At 63.0% G+C, this 17,689-nt stretch overlaps 2 protein-coding genes across 2 annotated transcripts; both read right to left on the bottom strand.

Annotated features, from left to right (window-relative positions):
• Nucleotides 1-147: 147 nt before the first annotated feature.
• On the bottom strand, nucleotides 148-10,300 carry STIP1 (stress induced phosphoprotein 1). Its single transcript, XM_085215410.1, is given in 15 exon segments — nucleotides 148-587; nucleotides 1,080-1,252; nucleotides 1,337-1,440; nucleotides 1,580-1,616; nucleotides 2,121-2,245; nucleotides 2,331-2,427; nucleotides 2,512-2,632; nucleotides 2,756-2,858; nucleotides 2,941-3,067; nucleotides 3,154-3,216; nucleotides 3,219-3,324; nucleotides 4,306-4,447; nucleotides 5,297-5,438; nucleotides 7,378-7,587; nucleotides 10,154-10,300. Coding segments are annotated over 15 exon segments (1,632 nt in total). The 5' UTR covers nucleotides 10,163-10,300; the 3' UTR covers nucleotides 148-514.
• A 504-nt stretch (nucleotides 10,301-10,804) lies between these two features.
• FLRT1 (fibronectin leucine rich transmembrane protein 1) lies at nucleotides 10,805-16,437 on the bottom strand. The gene is given in 3 exon segments (XM_085215409.1): nucleotides 10,805-11,814; nucleotides 11,817-13,633; nucleotides 15,551-16,437. Coding segments are annotated over 2 exon segments (1,992 nt in total). The 5' UTR covers nucleotides 13,626-13,633; nucleotides 15,551-16,437; the 3' UTR covers nucleotides 10,805-11,631.
• Between the last annotated feature and the right edge of the window lie 1,252 nt (nucleotides 16,438-17,689).

Raw genomic sequence — 17,689 nt, 5'->3', positions numbered from 1 at the left:
GGCCCCATTCACCCCCATGCCCATCCCCCTCCCCCATCCAGGCACCCCCCGTTTGCCCCCCTCGCCTCCCCCCCCCCCAAACACACCCTGGTGCCTGGGGACCCCCCCCCGGTGCCCCCCATTTCCCCACAGAAGCCGTGGCCTGGCAACTGCTCCGCTCTTTATTGGGGCCGCGGCGACCCAAAACCGAGACAATCGTTTTTTTTGTTGGGTGGGGGGGGGGGGGGGGGGAGGGGAGGAAGAGGAAGTGGGGGAAACACCCCCCCTCCCCCTCACACCCCCCTCTCCCAGCCTCCAAACCCCCCTTGTGGGGACACCGAGACCCCCCACATGGGGGCTGCAGCATCTCCAGTGGCCCCAAGGCGATGGGGGGGGGGGGAGGGGAGGGGGACCTCCTTCCCGGGTGGGGTTCCCCTCCGCCTCACCCCCTTCCCCTCCCCCACCCACCCCCCAATTTTTTGGGGGGGGGGTCTCCCAGGGGCGTCGGGGGGGGGGACACACAGACACGGTGACATCACCGGATGGCGATCAGCCCGACGTCCATCAGCTTCTGGATCTTCTGGGCAATGACGGGGTTCTTCAGGTGCCTGGGGGGGGGACAGATGGATGGATGGATGGATGGATGGGGGGAGATCAGAGGGGACGTGGGGACATCCAGACCCCCCCTCAAAGCTCCAGGGAACGTCGAGGACCCCCAGTGACAACCCCAAAAGACGCTGGGGACCCCCAATGTCACCATGCGAGGTGTTGGGAACCCCCTGGTGACACCTCGGGGACCCCCCTGTGAGGTGCTGGGGACACGGTGACACCTCAGGGACCCCCTGCGATGCTGTGCGAGTTGTTGGGAACCCCAAGCGACAGCTTAGGGACCCCCCAGTGACACCCCAAGAGGTGCTGGGACACCTCAGGGACTCCCCGTGAGGTTTTGGGGATCCCCAGCAACACCCCCACGAGATCCTGGGGACCAATCCGTGACACAACGCCCGCTCACGATGACACCAGGAGGGACGGAGCAGAGTCGGGAAAGGGGGGGGGGGGGCAGCTCGCGCCACCTCGGGGACCCCCCCAGCCCCACTCACTCGCTGAGGGCCTGGGGGTCTTTCTGCATCTGCTCGAGGATGAGGCGCATGGCGGGGTCGCTCATGATCTGCTGCACCTCGGGGTCGGCCATGGCGCGCCGCTTCACCTCCTCGGGGTTGTCGTTGCGGTTGTACTGAGCCAACAGGCAGCGCTGGTAACCCTCAGCGGCCTCCTGCGGAGGGGAGGAAGGACAAAAAAGGGGTGATGGGGCCGTCGTCGTAGTCTCCGGGGGGGGGCTTAGGGGAGGGGGGCTCACCTTACAGTTGGCATCGAGGTCCAGGGCGCGTTGGTACACATCCATGGCTTTGCTGTAGTCCTTCATGGCTTCCAGCGCTGCTGCTTTCCGGGTGTAGCCTTTAACTACAGGGAAACACAAGGAGGGGGTTTTGGGGGGGGGCGTGCTGAAAAAGCAGACCCCTCCCAGAGCAAAGAACAGCCCCCCAAAGACCCCCCCCCCCCCGCCTCCCCAGCGCACAACAGCCAGCAAGGCTGCACTTACTGAAGGTGGGCTCCAGGCGGATGCATTCCTCACAATCCTGGGGGGGGGGGGAGGGAAAATAAAGGGGGGGGGATGGTAGAGGAAAAATATTTGTCCCTGTGGGGGTCCCAAAATCCTTGAGAACGCACTGGGGGTTGGGGATAAACCCAAAGGTGCCCATAGAAGCCCAACGTTTGCACAGAACAGCCCTGAATATCCTAAGGGAAACCTGCTCCCCCTTCCAATCTGGATCCCCACCCCATAGAAACCCCAAACCCTTAAACCGGAGCCTCAAATTCTCCGTTTGTGCCCCAAAATTCACTTAAGGACTCCCCCAGACTCCTTGGGTGAGCTCTGAACCCCCAAAACTGGGTTCCCAGACCCCCTGGATATCCCCAGAGCCCCCAGACCCCATCAAACTCCCTCAGCCCCCACCAGGTGCCCCCCAAATCCCCCAAGCACCGCTCCCCGGCCCCTGCAAGTGCCCCCAAATCTCCCAGCCCCGCTCTGCAGCCCCTCCCCAGGTCCCCCCAAACCCCACAGCCCCCCCGGTGCCCCCCACCTTCAGCGCCAGTGGGAACTCCAGCAGCTTGGTGTAGCAGGCAGCACGGTTGCTGTACAGCTTGGCATCGTGCGGGTTGCGCCGGATGGCCTCGGTGTAGTGCTTCATGGCACGGGGGTAATCCCCTTTTTTTGGGAGGGGGAAGGAAAAGGGGGGGGTCAAGCCACACGTTTTGGGACCCCCACCGCCCCCCCAATTCCCAACCCTCACCTTTTTGGAAGCACTCATTGCCTTTGTTCTTCTCCTCCAGCGCCAGGTCGGGGTCGATGTACGCCAGCCTCTCCTGCTCCTTGAGGATCTTCTCTGCCTGTACGACACGGCGTGGGGTTGGGGTTGGAGGGGGGGGGGGGTCTGCAGCCTGCTGCCCCCCCCCGGAGCCACCCAGCAGTACCTGCTGGCACTTCTTGAGCACGTCAGGCGTGCGGTGCTCAGCTAAGGACTTGTTGTAGAAGTGCACGGCGTCCTTGTAGCGCTCCTCCTTGAAGTACGAGTTGCCGATGCGGGCGTACGCTCTGTGGGGGTTTTTTTGTGGGGAGGGGGGCAGAGAGAAGAACAGAGCTGCATTAGGGGGTGCCCCCCCAAAACCTGCTCCCCCTTCTCCTCCCCACCCCACCCAAAAAATCTGCTCTGCTCACTTGGCAATCTGCCTGTAGTCCTCCCTGTTCTCCCGGCCCACCTCGATGGCTTTTTCGCACAGCTCACGGCAGCGGTTGTAGTCGCCCTTCTCGAAGTAGACAGCTGTAGGGGGTGGGGGTCGTGGATGAGGGGGAGTAGGGAGCTTTTTTTTTGGGGTGCTGCCCCCCCCCGGCACGCCGCTCACCAGCCTGGTTGGTGATGTAGGTCATGTTGGTGGGGTCCAGCTCCTCGGCACGGTCGTAGTGCGCCAGGGCAGTGGTGAAGTCCTTCTTCTTGTAAGCCTCGTTGCCCAGCTCCTTCTCCCGCTGCGCCTGCAGCCACCACGGCCAAGTCGGTTCGGAGGCCTAAAATTAGGGGAGGGGGTCTAGAGGGGTGTTTGGGGGGGAGGGGGTCTGACCTGTTTCTTGTTCTCAGGGAGGTCCTGCTGCATGGGCTCAGGGCGCGGGTCGGGCCGAGGAGGGGTGGGGGCGGCGGGGGGGACATGGCTTCTTCTTCCTCCTCGGCCCCACTCAGGTCCACCCCCAGGAGAACGCTGAGCGTCGTCATCACCCGCGGGTCCTGCAGCTTCCTGGGGGAGCACGGGGGGGGTGTGGGTGGGGGTCGAGCCCCAGATCACCTCCAAAGCCCCCCCCCCAGAGCCTAAGAGCCACCCCAGCGCCCCACCCTAAGCTCCCAGTACCCCAAATCCCGCTCCGGAAAACTCCCCAGGACCCCAAGACTCATCCCCAAACTTGCTCCAACACTCCCGAGAGCCTAAAAGCCACCCCAGACACTCCCAGAATTCGCCCTAGTCCCCCCCATCACCTCAAATGCTGCCCCAAATACCCCCAGCCCCCACCAACAGCCCCAAATCCCGCCCCAAAGATTCCCAGCCCCCACCAACAGCCCCAAATCCCGCCCCAAAGATTCCCAGCCCCCACCAGCCAAATCACGCCCCAAAAATTCCCAACCCCACCAACAGCCCCAAATCCCGCCCCAAATATTCCCAACCCCCACCCAATATTCCCAACCCCCACCCAATATTCCCAATCCCCACCAACAGCCCCAAATCCCGCCCCAAATATTCCCAATCCCCACCAACAGCCCAAATCCCGCCCCAAATATTCCCAACCCCCACCCCAAATATTCCCAACCCCCACCAACAGCCCCAAATCCTGCCCCAAATATTCCAACCCCCACCAACAGCCCCAAATCCCGCCCCAAATACCCCCAGAACACACCCTAATCCCCCCAGAATCCCAAATACTGCCCCCAATCCCACTCTAGCACCCCAAATCCACCCCAAATATCCTCTGAACAGAGCCCACAATCCCAAATACTGCCCCAAATCCACATTAAGAGCTTCAAACACCCCAACCATCCCCTAAAACCCACTCCAGCCCCTCCAATCCTATCCCAAACCCCCCCAGAACCCGCCCCAAACCCTTCCTATCGCCCCAAATCTGCCCCGGATACCCAGCGGCCTAAGACGCATCCCAATCCCTCCCCCCTCCCCCCCTTAACCCACCCCCCCCCAGCCTCCCCAGCTCCCCCCCCCAGCCCCACGCACGTGCCCAGCTCGGCGGGCTGCGTGCGCAGCTGCTCCAGCAGCTCCCGATAGCTGGGGTCCCCCAGCAGCGCCCGCGTCCGGGGGTCCGCCTCCAGCTTGGCGTAGAGGTTGGGGACACTGAAGGGATTCAGCAGTTTCCGCTCTGGGGAGGGGGCACGGGGAAGGGGAGGGGGGGTGGGGGGGTCAGGGGGAGGCCCCAGTGCCCCCGGTTTCCAGCCGGGACCTCCCCACGCTGTGCCCCCCAGGACAGCATCCTGCAAGGTGCCCTTCCTCCTCTACGGGATCCCCAAAATCTCTCAGCTGCTGCCAGCCCAACTCTGAGATCCCAAAGCCCCCCCAGGACCCCTTGCTGGAAGCCCGCGGTCTCTCAGGGACCCCCAGTCATGCTGCGGAACCCCCCCTAAAATCCCTCAAAACCCCAATCTCTCTCAGGATTTCTCTAAGCCCATTCTGAGAACTCAAAAGCCATTCAGGACTTCCCATGTTCCTGCTCACGACTCCTCAAATCCCACTCTGAACCCCACCCCCCCCCCCCACCGTCACCCCCCAGACCCTTAAAGTCTCCCCCAGCCCTCCACCAGGACCCAAAAACTCCCTCGTGACCCCCCTAAATCTATTCTAGGACCACAAAACCCACTCAGAATCCCCCCCCAGGCCATTTCCGCAGCCCCAGACTCCCTTCAAGACTCCTCTAACTCCACTCTTAGACCCCAAACACCCATCAGGACCCTCCCAGCCCCTCTCCAGGACCCCAAAATTCATCCCAAATCCCTCCACCTCCACTACACGACCCCAAAACTCCCTTAACCCTTCTCTGTAACCCCCTCGCACCTCCTCAAAACCCTTCTAACTTCACTGTGGGACCCAGAACCCCCACCAGGACCCCCTCCAGCCCCGTTCCGTGGCCTCAAAACCCCCTTGAGACCCCTGTGACCCCACTCAGCGACCCCAAAACACCCCTCAGTCACCCAAACCATCCTCCCCCTCTCACCGGCCAGCCTGGCCTCCATGTTGTGCAGCCCCTCGCGCAGCTGCGCGTTGCCAGGTTCGTGTTTCAAGCCTTCCTCGTACGTGGCTTTGGCCTCCTCAAAGCGGTTCAGGAACTCCAGTGCTGCTGCCTTCCGCGAGTAGCCCTGCGTGGGGACATCGTGATGTCACTCTGAACGTCACCGTGACGTCACTGCCACAGTGACAACAGCATCACGATGATGTCACGCTCCCCCCCCCACACACACCGAAGCCATTCGGGAACTCCAAAGCCACCCCCTGACCCCACGCTGTGCTGACACATCGTGGTGACGTCACCGTGGCACGGCAATGACGTCACGGTGACGTCACACCCCCAAAAGGCCGCAGGGACCCCTGCGCTGCCCCTCTGGGTGAGCAGTCCCACATCAGCGGCGACAAAGCGACGTCGCAGGGGGCCACGGTGATGACGTCACAGGGGGCCACAGTGATGACGTCACAGGGGGCCACAGTGATGACGTCAGACCACGCCCCCCCCCCCCCCCCCGGAGCAGTTCAGGAGCTCCACCAGCTTGATTTGAGCAGCCCCACGCAGGGACAGGGCCGTGACGTCACAGTGATGCCACCACCGCAACGCAGCCGTGGCGACGTCACCATCAGAGCCATCGTGGCGACGTCACGGAGGTGTCACACGTCCCCAAAGTCACCGCAGAGCTTCGGGAGCTCCACCAAGCACCACGGTGACACAAACCAGCGCTGGGTGCTGCGGTGAGGTTGGCGTCAGGCTCAGCCCACGACGCACAGCCCTGCGTGATGGTGACATGGCAGCGGTGACACGGCAGCGGTGACACGGCAGCGGGGCCCCAAACACCTCCAAAGTGTTTCAGAGAGCCCAGCAACGCAGGCAGGTGACGGCAAAGCACGACAGTGACAGCGCGACCACGGCACGGTGACATCAGCCCGCGTCACAGGAGCCCAAAAACCAGCAGGCAGCTCCACTGGGAAGGTCCAGAGAAGGGCAATGAAACCAGGTGAGGGGTCTGGAGCACAACGGGGTCTTATGAGGAGCGGCTGAGGGAGCTGGGATTGTTCAGACCGGAGAAAAGGAGGCTCAGGGGAGACCTCGTTGCACCCTACAGCTTTCTCATCTCATTTTCCCCTCTCCCCCCTGCCTCCCCCATTCTCATCACAGCCTACAGGGAGGCTGCGATGAGGAGGGCTTTGGCCTCTTGTCCCAGGCAACGGCCACAAATCGTCACGGGAGAAGTTTAATTAGACATAAGGTGGTCAGGCGCTGAACGGCTGCCCAGGGAGGCGGCGGAGTCGCCGTTTCAAGAGGCGTCCGGCTGAGGAGCTGCAAGAGCTGCTGGTTGCAGCGGTGATGGGAGGACGGCTGGACTGGAGGGTTTTCCAAGTCCTTCCCAACCTTGTGATTCTAAAAACCAACCTCGTCACCTCACGACCACTTCACGCAGCGCCCCGGTGACATCAGAGCCCGCGGGATCGCAGGGGCTGGAAGGGACCTGCAGAGATCTTTGAGTCCAACCCCCTGCCAAAGCGGCTCCCTACGCAAGCAGGCGTCCAGACGGCTCTTAAACATCCTCAAATGAGGAAACTCCACCACCTCCCTGTTCCAGCGTCACCTCACCTAAAGAAATTCCTGTGCAATTTGTGCGGAACCTCCTATGCTGCAGTTTCTGGCCGTTCCCCCTCGTCCCGTCTCCACGCGCTGCATAAAACAGTCCGGCCTCGCCGCTCTGCCCCTCACACCTCAGACATTTACAGCTCCCCTCTCAGTTTCCTTTCCTCCAGGCTGAACAGCCCCAGCTCCCTCAGCCTTTCTCCACAGGAGAGACGCTCCAGGCCCTTCACCATCTTCGCAGCTGGACTCTTTCAAGAGACCCCCGTTGGTTTTTTTTTTTTTACACCGAGGAGCCCAGAACCGGACCCAGTACCGCACCCGAGGCTTTCCCAGGGCAGAGCAGAAGGCGAGGATCACCAGCACCACCTCCCTCCACCCTTTGGCCAAGCTCTTTTCAATTCACCCCAGACCTCCCCGAACCGATCCAGAGCCGCGTGAGGGCAGCGGCGATGCCGGCAGCCCACCTTGGCCCAGTCGGGACGCAGCTCGATGGTGCGGCAGGCGTCGGCCAGGGCACGGCTGTAGTCGCCCTGCTTGGCGTAGGCGGCCGAACGGTTGCTGTACAGGACGTGGTTGCGGGCGTCCAGGGCGATGGCTGCCGTGTAGTGCCGCACCGCTGCCGCGATGTCACCCGCGGAGAGGGCCTGGTTGCCTCGCTCCTTCAGAGCCTGCGCCTGGGGGGGGGGGGGGGACGGGGGGGCGCGAGGGGAAAGGGGGGGTAGGGGGGTGAGGGAAGAGGGGCAGGAGGGGAGCAGAAGGGGGGAGGGGGGGACACAAGGGGGCCCAAGGGGAGGGGGCCACAGCAGGAGGGGGCCCAAGGGGAGGGGGCCACAGCAGGAGGGGGCCCAAGGGGAGGGGGCCACAGCAGGGAGGGGCCCAAGGGGAGGGGGGCGCAAGGGGAGGGGGGAATGAAATGAGAAAGAAGAAAGGGAAGAGGAAAGGATGGAGAGAGGGGGAATGGAGCGAGGGGGGGACACAAGGGGGGCAAGGGGAGGGGGCGCAGCAGGAGGGGGCCCAAGGGGAGGGGGCCCAAGGGGAGGGGGCCCAAGGGGAGGGGGGCCAAGGGGAGGGGGGCAAGAGATGAGGAAGAAGAAGGGGGGGAGAGGAAAGGATGGAGAGAGGGGGGGACACAAGGGGGGCAAGGGGAGGGGGGCACAAGGGGAGGGGGCCGCAGGGAGGGGGGAATGAAATGAGAATGAAGAAAGGGGGAAGAGGAAAGGATGGAGAGAGGGGGAATGGAGCGAGGGGGGGACAACAGGGGGCGCAAGGGAGGGGGGGCACAGAAGGAGGGGGGCCACAGCAGGAAGGGGGAATGAAATGAGAAAGAAGAAGGGGGAAGAGGAAAGGATGGAGAGAGGGAGAATGGAGCGAGGGAGGAAAATGGGAAAGGAAGAGGAAGGGTGGGGAGAGGGAGAATGGGGGAGGAAGGGGAAGAGGGAGAATGAGAAGAGAAAGGAGGAAGGCGGAAAAGGGAAGGGGGGGGAAAGGGAGAAGGAGGGGAGGGAGAAGAGGGAGAAGTAGAATGGATGAAGAAGAGAAGGGAGAGAGAAGAGGGATAATGAGGAGAGAAAAGAAGGGAGGAAGAAGGAAGAAAACGGAAAGGGAAAATGAGGTGAGGATGAGGAAGGGAAGAGGAAAGAAATAAGGAGAAAGAAGAGAGAGAAAGAGGAAGGAAAGGATGGGGAGAGCGAGAATGAAGTGAGGGAAAAAAGAGAGAGGAAAAAGGAAGGAAATAAAAACAGTTTCAGATTGAGGGAGAAATGAGAGAGAAGAGAGGAATGAAAAAGAGGAGAAGAAGAAGGCAAAGAGAGACAGTAAAGAAAATAAAAACACCGTCAGATTGAAAGGTAGGAAAAAAGAGAGAAATGAGAATGAGGAAATGGAAATGAAAAACAAGTGATGGAAAGAGAGGAAAAAAGAATGAATGAGATAAAAATAGGAATGAGAGAAGGGAAAAAAAAACGAGAAGGAAGAGATGGAACCAGTGAGGAGAAGAAAGGAGATGAGAACAGGGTAAAAAAAACTAAGAAAAAGAATAAAGAAAAACAAGAAACAAAAAGGAAACAATAAGAAAAAAAAAAAAACGAAAAGAATAAAAAAATACACAAAAATGAGTCCACAAATAAATACAACTCGTTGACAACCGACGTTCTCAACACCCCCCCCACACTCAGATCCACTCTGGGACCCCTCCCAGCCCCAACACCCCCAGTATTCCCCCCCCAGCCCCATTTTGGGACCACAGACCCCCTCAAATCCCCCCCAGCCCCATTTTGGGACCATAGAACCCCCAGAACCCCCCCCAGCCCCATTCTGGAACCACAGATTCCCCCAGATCCCCCCCAGCCCCATTTTGGGACCACAGAGCCCCCCAGATCCCCCCCCACCTCCATTCTGGAACCAAATATCCCCCCCCCCCAGCCCCATTCTGGGACTACAGACCCCCCCCCTAAATCCCCCCCAGCCCCATTCTGGAACCACAGATCCCCCCAGCCCCATTTTGGGACCACAGAGCCCCCACATCCCCCCCCAGCCCCATTCTGGGACCACAGAGCCCTCCAGATCCCCCCCCAGCCCCACTCTGGGACCATAGAACCCCCAGATCCCCCCCCAGCCCCATTTTGGGACCACAGATCCCCCCAGATCACCCCCCAGCTCCATTCTGGGACCACAGACCCCCCCCCAGATCCCCCCAGCCCCACTCAGAGCCGCAGCACTGCTGGATCCCCATTAACTGCACTGCCGGGCCGCAGTTCCCCCTCAGGACCCTTCAGCCCCACTTCAAGGCCCCAAATCACCTCCATGCCCTTCCCCCAGGACCCCAAGCCGCCTCAGGAAACCTTTAACCCCAACATAAGGCCGCAAATTACCTCAGCATCCCCCCCCAGACCCATTTCAGGGCCTCAGGATCCCATCCAGCCCCGTTCCGGAGCCCCAAATCCCCTCAGGATCCCCCCCCCACCCCTCTCTGAGGCCGCAGATCCCCTCGGGATTCACTCTCACCCCCCCCCCAGGCCCAATCCCCCCCCGATCCCCTCCAACCCCCCCGAAGCCCCCCGACCCCCTCAGCACCACCGCGGGCCCCGCCATTACCTCAGCGTCCCCCCCATCCCGTGACACCAAACCCCCCCTCACGGACCCTCCATTAAGACCCCCGCCCCCTCAGGTTTCACCTCCCCCCCCCACAACCCCAGGACCCCCCGTTCCTCCCCGCTCCACCCCCGCCAGCCCCGCCCCCACCTCCTCCATGGCGCCTCCGTTCCCGACCCGCTCCGCTCCGCGCCTGCCGCCGCGCGCCGCCTTCTGGAAGTTGCTAGAAGCCTCCGGCTCCGCCCCCCGGCCCCTATTGGCCCGCCGGCGCCCACGCGCCTTTCCATTGGCTATCCGCGAACGGTGCGGCTCGCGATTGGTAGGAGGGAGAGTAGATCCCGCCCCCTCGCGCTCCGCCTCCTTGCCGGAAGTCGGAAGTGAGGCCCGCCCCGCGCGCTGATTGGCTGTGGAGGAAAAGTTCACGCCGCCCCATTGGTGGAACCTCTCCATCGCCTTCTGGAATTTTCCACCTCTGCCATTGGTTGAGCGAGATGCCGATCATGGTGAGGGAGTGCGGAGGTCGCACTAGGGCGCCCCCTGGCGGCGGGGAGGACTAGCGCTGGTTGATCTCACGGAAGGGGGGCGGGGCTTGCACGAGGGGGCGGGGCTTGCACCACGGAATGCTGACCCTGTCGTGAGGCCGTGTCGGGGTGGATTTAAAGCCGGGACCCTCCCTCCAGTCCCTCCACGGAGTGCCCCTTGTGCGAGCCCCGCCTCCTCGTGCAAACCACACCTCTTGTGCAACACCCGCAGACGCTTTGCACACGCGCGTGCTCCTGGCACAAAGAACCAAGCGACGCAAAAAGGAACGGCTCCGTTTATTTTTTTTCTGTTTTTTTTTGGGGGGGGAGGTGGGGAGTAGAGAGGGTCCAGGGGCGGTTTTGCCCATTTCTGTCCTTTTTTCCCCCATTTTCACCACCGGCCCCGGGGGAGTGAAGGCACCTCGGGGGTTGAGGGAGGGGGGGGGGCACTTTGGTTGGTGCAGATTTGGCTCCGGGGGGGCGGGGGGGGAGGCGTTCCTTCCCCCACTCCCTTCCTCAAAGGCCCCCAACAGTCTCTGCACCAAAATCTGCCTTTTTTCCCCCAAAGTGGTGACCAAAAAAAAAAGAAAAAAAACTCCTTAAAAATAGACAAAGTGCCCCAAAAAGGTGGGGGGGGGTTGGGGGGAGGCAGCCCCCGAAGTGTTCTTGGATGGCCTCGAAGTCTGGGGGGGCAAACGCCCCCATGGGGGTCCCTAAAATGGATGGAGGTCTCCCCCAAAGTGTCCCCAAGTGGGGGGGGGGGGGAGGAGTCCCAAAGTGTCCCCATGGGGAACCCCAAAAAGATGGGGAGGTCCCCAAATGTCCCTTAAGAGGGGTTCCCCAAATGGGGGGGAGGGGGACAGACGGACCGAAAGTGTCTGTGAGTCGGAGTGGGGGGGTCCCCCAAATGCAGAGATCCCAAAGCGTCCTTTCGGGGACCCTCAAAAGAAGGGAGGGATTCCCAAGGTCCTCTACGGTGCGGGGGGGGGGTCCCCAAACTACGGGTTGTCCCCAATGAGGGGGTCCCCAAAATGTCCTCATTAAAGGGGGGGGGGGGGGGAGGTCCGCAAAATAAGGCCCCTCGACTCCCGTTCCCCCCCCCGCTCCTCAGGATCCCCCCCCGCCGCCCCCCACCACGCCATGAGGCACCGCGCCCCCCCGGTACCCCCGGACCGCGGGAGGGGGTGGAGGAGGCGGCGGGGGGGGGTACACCGTGCGGATCCCCCCGTCCTCGGGGGGGGGTCGGAGAGGTCTGAGCGCCAAGCCCCCCCCTCCCCCTTCCCCCCCGCCCCGCCCATCACCCCGCGATGCAAAGGCGGGGGCAGCCCCCCCCCCGCGCCCCTCCGCCGCCTCCAACACCCCCCCACGACCCCCAGCGCCAACAGCGCCGCCGCCGCCGCCCCCCCCGCCGCCGCCCGAGGGAAAACCGGGGGGGACGCGTGGGGCGAAGCGGGGGTCCCGGAGTTGGGGGGCGAAGGATCGCCCCCCCCGGCCCGAGCTTGAGCACAAAGCGGGGGGGGCGGAGCGCCGGGGGCGTCGAGGACGGACAGACAGACGCGGTACGGAGCGAACGGCTGCAGCGCCGTCACCACGTACTCCCCCCGCTCCCCCCGCACCAACGTCTCGGTGACGGATCCCCCCCCCGGCCGCAGCCAACTGAGCCGTAAGGACGCGCCGGGGGGGGCGGGCGGCCAACGGACCCTTAATGCCCCCCCCGGGGCCGACTGGACCCAAAGCCCCGGGGGGGAAACGGCCGGAGGGGGTTCGGCAGCCCCCGGTGGGATCGCAGCGCCCGGTGCTCCCGCGACGTTCGGTGCGCCCGCGACGCCCGGAGCGACCGCAACCCCCGGCTGACCCCCGGACCCCGGCTGACCCCCAGCCCCCGGCTGACCCCCGGACCCCGGCTGACCCTCGGACCCCGGCTGACCCTCGGACCCCGGCTGACCCCCGGACCCCGGCTGACCCCCGGACCCCGGCTGACCCCCAGCCCCCCGTGCGCCGGACGCGACGGCAACACCCGGCGCGCTGTTTGCCGGCGCGGGGGTCCCGCAGGCGTCCATCTCCCCCCGCAGCTCCCCCACCGGCAGCCCCCGCAGGCGGGCGGGCGCCTGGCACAGCAGCCCCCGCACCTCCAGCCCTCCGGCCGCGCGTCTCCGCACCCAATCCCGCAGCCAGGCCAGGTTACAGCCGCAGAACCACGGGTTGTTGCGCAGCCCCAGGTGGCTGAGACGGCTCAGGTCGTCGAACAGCCCTCGGGGCAGCGTGGTCAGGTTGTTGTCCGACAGATCCAAGCGTTCCAACGCCCGCATCCTCGACAGCGAACCGGCCGGGACGTGGCTGATGGCGTTGGCCGCCAGCGATAAGCGGCGGAGCCGCGCCCGGGGGAGGTTGGCCGGAGGAGCGGCCAAAGCGTTGCGACCCAACGACAGCTCGCTGAGGTTGTACAGCCGGCTGAACGTGTCGTCCGCCATCCGCTGGTTGGCCAAAAGGTTCCCGTCCAGCACCAGGCGTCGCAGCGCCGGCAGCCCCTCGAAGGCTCGCAGCGGGATGGTGTGGATGCGGTTGTCGTCCAGGCGCAGCTCCTCCAGCGCCGGGGGGAGGCCGGGCGGGACGCTGCTCAGATGGTTGCGGGATAAGAACAGCAGCCGCAGCCGCCCGCTCTCGGCGAACGCGTCTTCCTCGATGCCGGCGGCCGACACCGAGTTGTCGTCTAAGTGCAGCCGCTCCAACAGCGGCGCCCGAGCCAGGGAGCGGCGGCACAAACCGCGCACGTTGTTGTCCTGCAGGTGAAGCTCCCGCAAGGCGGGCGGGAGGTGCCGCGGGAGCTGCTCCAGGGCGTTGGCGTAGAGGTAGAGAACCCGCAGAGCCTGCAGGCGGCCCAGGCGGGGGGGGATCCCGGCGTCTCCGATGCGGTTGTTTTGCAGGAAGAGGGTGGTGGCCCCCGGCGGGACCCCCTCCGGGACGGCCGTCAGCCCGCGGTCGTTGCAGTAAACGCGGCCCCCGGCGCAGCGGCAGACGGACGGGCACGGAGCCGCGCCGCCCCACAGCGAGGCCAGGAGGGCGAGAGCCCAGGGGAGGGGGGCAGGGGGAGGGGGGGCCATGGGGGGGGCTGCGGGGGGGAGCGCGGAGATGGGACCCCCCGTAAGGTGGGGGGGGGGGAGGGTCGCCCCGACGGTCGCCCCGACGGCTCCACCCCGTCCCGTCCTGTTCCAATCCCTGACCCCATCCAGCCCTTCTCATCCCATCCAATCCCAATCCCAATCCCTGACCCCATCCAGCTCCTCTCTGCATCCCATCCCATCCCAATCCCATCCCATCCCAATCCCAATCCCTGACCCCATCCAGCTCCTCTCCTCATCCCATCCCATCCCATCCCATCCCATCCCATCCCATCCCAATCCCTGACCCCATCCAACCCCTCTCATCCCATCCCAATCCCAATCCCAATCCCTGACCCCATCCAGCTCCTCTCCTCATCCCATCCCATTCCATTCCATCCCAATCCCTGACCCCATCCAGCCCCTCTCATCCCATCCCAATCCCAATCCCTGACCCCATCCAGCTCCTCCATCATCCCATCCATCCCATCCCATCCCATCCCATCCCATCCCATCCCATCCCATCCCATCCCATCCCATCCCATCCCATCCCAAACCTTGACCCCATACAGCTCCTCTCCTCATCCCATCCCAATCCCAATCCCATCCCATCCCATCCCAAACCCTGACCCCATACAGCCCCTCTCCTCATCCCATCCCATCCCATCCCATCCCATCCCATCCCATCCCATCCCATCCCATCCCATCCCATCCCATCCCATCCCATCCCTATCCCTGACCCCATCCAGCTCCTCTCCTCATCCCATCCCATCCCAATCCCAATCCCATCCCATCCCAATCCCTGACTCCATCCAGCTCCTCTCCTCACCCCAATCCCAATCCCTGACCTCATCCAAACCATCTTCTCATCCCATCCCAATCCCAATCCCAATCCCAATCCCTGACCCCATCTGACCCCACTCCTCATCCCATCCCATCCCAATCCCATCCCCAATCCCATTCCAATCCCACCCCCAATTAATCCCACTTCATTCCGTTCCCTGTCCCCATCCCAATCCCCATAACAACCCCAACCCCAATCCCACCCCAATATAATCATAATCCCAATCCCATCCCAATCCCAATATACTCCCAGTCCCAATATAATCCCAATCCCACCCCAATCCCATTATGATCGTAATCCGAATTCCACCCCAATCCCAATCTCACCCCAATCCCAATATAATCAGAATTCCAAACTCAGTGTAATTGTAATCCCAATCACAATCCCACCCCAATCCCATCATACGCCCAATCCCAATATAATCCCAATCCCAATATACTCCCAATTCCAATGTAATCCCACCACAATCCCAATATAATCCCAGTCAAAATATCATCCCGTCCAAATCCCAGCGTACTCCAAATCCCAATATAATCCCAATCCCAATATAATCATACCCTAATCCCAATATAACCCCAACCCCAATATAATCCCCCCTAATCCCAATACAATCCCACACTAATCCCAATATAACCCCAACCCAAATATAATCCCCCCTAATCCCAATACAATCCCACCCTAATCCCAATATAACCCCAATCCCAATGTACACCCAATCCCAATATAATCCCACCCTAATCCCAATATCATCCATATCCCAATATAATCCTACCCTAATCCCAATATCATCCATATCCCAATACAATACCACCCTAATCCCAATATCATCCCAATCCCAATATAATCCCACCCTAATCCCAATATCATCCATATCCCAATACAATCCCACCCTAATCCCAATATCATCCCAATCCCAATATAATCCCACCCTAATACCAATATCATCCCTACCCCAATATACTCCCAATCCAATGTATTCCCAATCCCAATCCCAATATAACCCCCCCTAATCCCAGTGTACTCCCAATCCCAATATAATCCCAATCCCACCCCATGTCCCCCCGTGCTCCCCCCTCTCCCCTACCTCAGTCCTGGGGGTGCTCCCAGCACACGACGTCCCCGTGATGTCTCCGTGATGTCCTCGTGCAACGTCCCCGTGCAACGTCCTCGTGCAACGTCCTCGTGCAACGTCCTCGTGCAACGTCCCCGTGCCACGGCTGCTACCGGCTCCGTTGCCCCATGGCTGCGCCACGCGGCCGCTCCCGGGGGGGGGGGGTCCGGGGGGGCCGCTGTGTTTTGGGGAAGAAACACGGAGGGAGGGGCTCACACCGCCTCGTGCGACGCTCTTGTGCAAGGAGAGCTCTTGTGCGACGCACACCGCCCCTGTGGTGCACGTAACCTCGTGCAAAAGCTGCCCTCGTGCAACGCGTCCCCTCGTGCAACGCACGCCGCCCGGTTTTGTGCAACAGCCACGCTCGCACAGTGGATTCTCTCGTGCAACTGCCTTTGTGCAACGCACAACTGCCGCAATAGCTGCTCTTGTGCAACGCACGCCTTGTGCCACGTGTCCGTGCGCAGCGTGCGTGCCGCAATCACGCTATCGTGCAAGAATTGTGCAACAGACTTGTTCCACGAGAACCCTCTGCAATGCCTGCTGTTGCGCAACCGTCCTCGTGCAACACGCTCTTGTGCAACACACGGTCCCTGCAATACCCGCTCTTGTGCAGTGCACAACCTCACCTGACGCACGATCCCATGTAACGCCTTTCCCCGTGCAACGCCTCTCGTGCAACGCGCACCCTCCCGCAGCGCCCGACCTCGTGCAACACACGCTCTCGTGCAACACCCGCTGCCGTGCAACACAAGTGCGAAACGCACGCCCTCTCGCGGCGCGCCCAGCTCTCAGATGCACGCCTGCGTGCAACACAACCGTCGTGCAACGTGCGCTCAGCCACCCCCCCCGTGCACCTCGCCCTTACATCTCCACCCCCCCCCGTGTTAATTAGCGTTAACGAGCTTCTCCCCAGCCCCACACTAACGAAGCCCCCCCACTCCCCCCCCAGCCCCTGAGGTATGTGGGGGGGAGCGGTGCTAATTAGCAGCAGCTCGTTAGGGACTTCATGCCCCCCCCCCCCCCAGGGATGCCCTTGCATCAGCCAAGGCCTTTGTGGGGGGGGGGAGGGGGGGAGCTGAGGCACGCCCCCCCCCCCCCCCAAACTCCCCCAGCCCCCCTCCGTCTCAGAGCCACCCCCATAATGCGACCCCCACCCCCCCACCTGGAAACCCCCCCCTCGTTATTGGGACCCCCCCAATATTGCCCCCTCTCCCCCCCCCCCCCAAATTTCCCCCCTCCCCCCAAAAAACCCAACATATCAGGACCTGACCCCCAATATCAGGACCCCCAATATTGGGACCCCCCCCCCCAATACCAAACTCCCTCTGCAGTTTTGTCTCCCCAGTACCCCCCCCCCCCATCACAACCCCAATTATTGGGACCCCCCCCCCCATTATCAATAACCACCCCCCGACCCAAAGCTCTCAGTCCCGTTCCAGATTTTGGGGGGGGTCCCACTTTGTCTGCCCCCCCCCCTCCGCCAAGTTTCCCACGGGGGGGCCCTGGGGCTTTGGGGGGGGTCATGGGAATGGGGAGGGGGGGGGGCATGGCTTATGGGGGGGTCTTGGGAGGTGGGGGGGGGTCCCGGGTGTTCGGGGGGGGTCCAAGAGGAGGGGGGCGGGGCCCTGGATGGAGGGGGTCTCTGTTGGCTGTAAGGGGGGGGGGCTGCAGCTCGGCGGGGGGGGGATTCTCGGGGTGTCCTGCGGGGGGGGGAAGAGAAAAAAGGGGGGATTTGGGAGGGAGAGGGAATGGGGGGGGGGCGCTGAGGCCTTGGAGCATCAATGGGGGAAGGGGAGATCGGGGGTGGGGGGGGTTTGGGGGGAGGCGAGGGAGAAGTAGGGGGGGCTGGAAGGAGGGGGGAGGGGGAGGGGGGTCCCAATAACGGGGGGGGGTTTCCAGGTGGGGGGGCTGGGGGTCCCATTATGGGGGAGGCTCTGAGACGGAGGGGGCTGGGGGAGTTTGGGGAGGGGGGGGCGTGCCTCAGCTCCCCCCAGTCCCCCCAAAGGCCGTGGCTGATGCAAGGGCATCCCGGGGGGAGGGGGGGGGGGGGGGCGCAGGGGTCTTTTGGTGCTGCCGGAGGGAGGGGGGGGGGTTGGGGGGAGGAGGACA

The sequence above is a fragment of the Meleagris gallopavo genome, unplaced genomic scaffold (genome assembly GCF_905368555.1).
Source record: "Meleagris gallopavo unplaced genomic scaffold, MGAL_WU_HG_1.1 scaffold_28, whole genome shotgun sequence".
NCBI classification, from domain to species: domain Eukaryota; kingdom Metazoa; phylum Chordata; class Aves; order Galliformes; family Phasianidae; genus Meleagris; species Meleagris gallopavo.
Note: the sequence above shows the minus strand (reverse complement) of the source record. Positions and strands in the feature narration are given on the sequence as shown.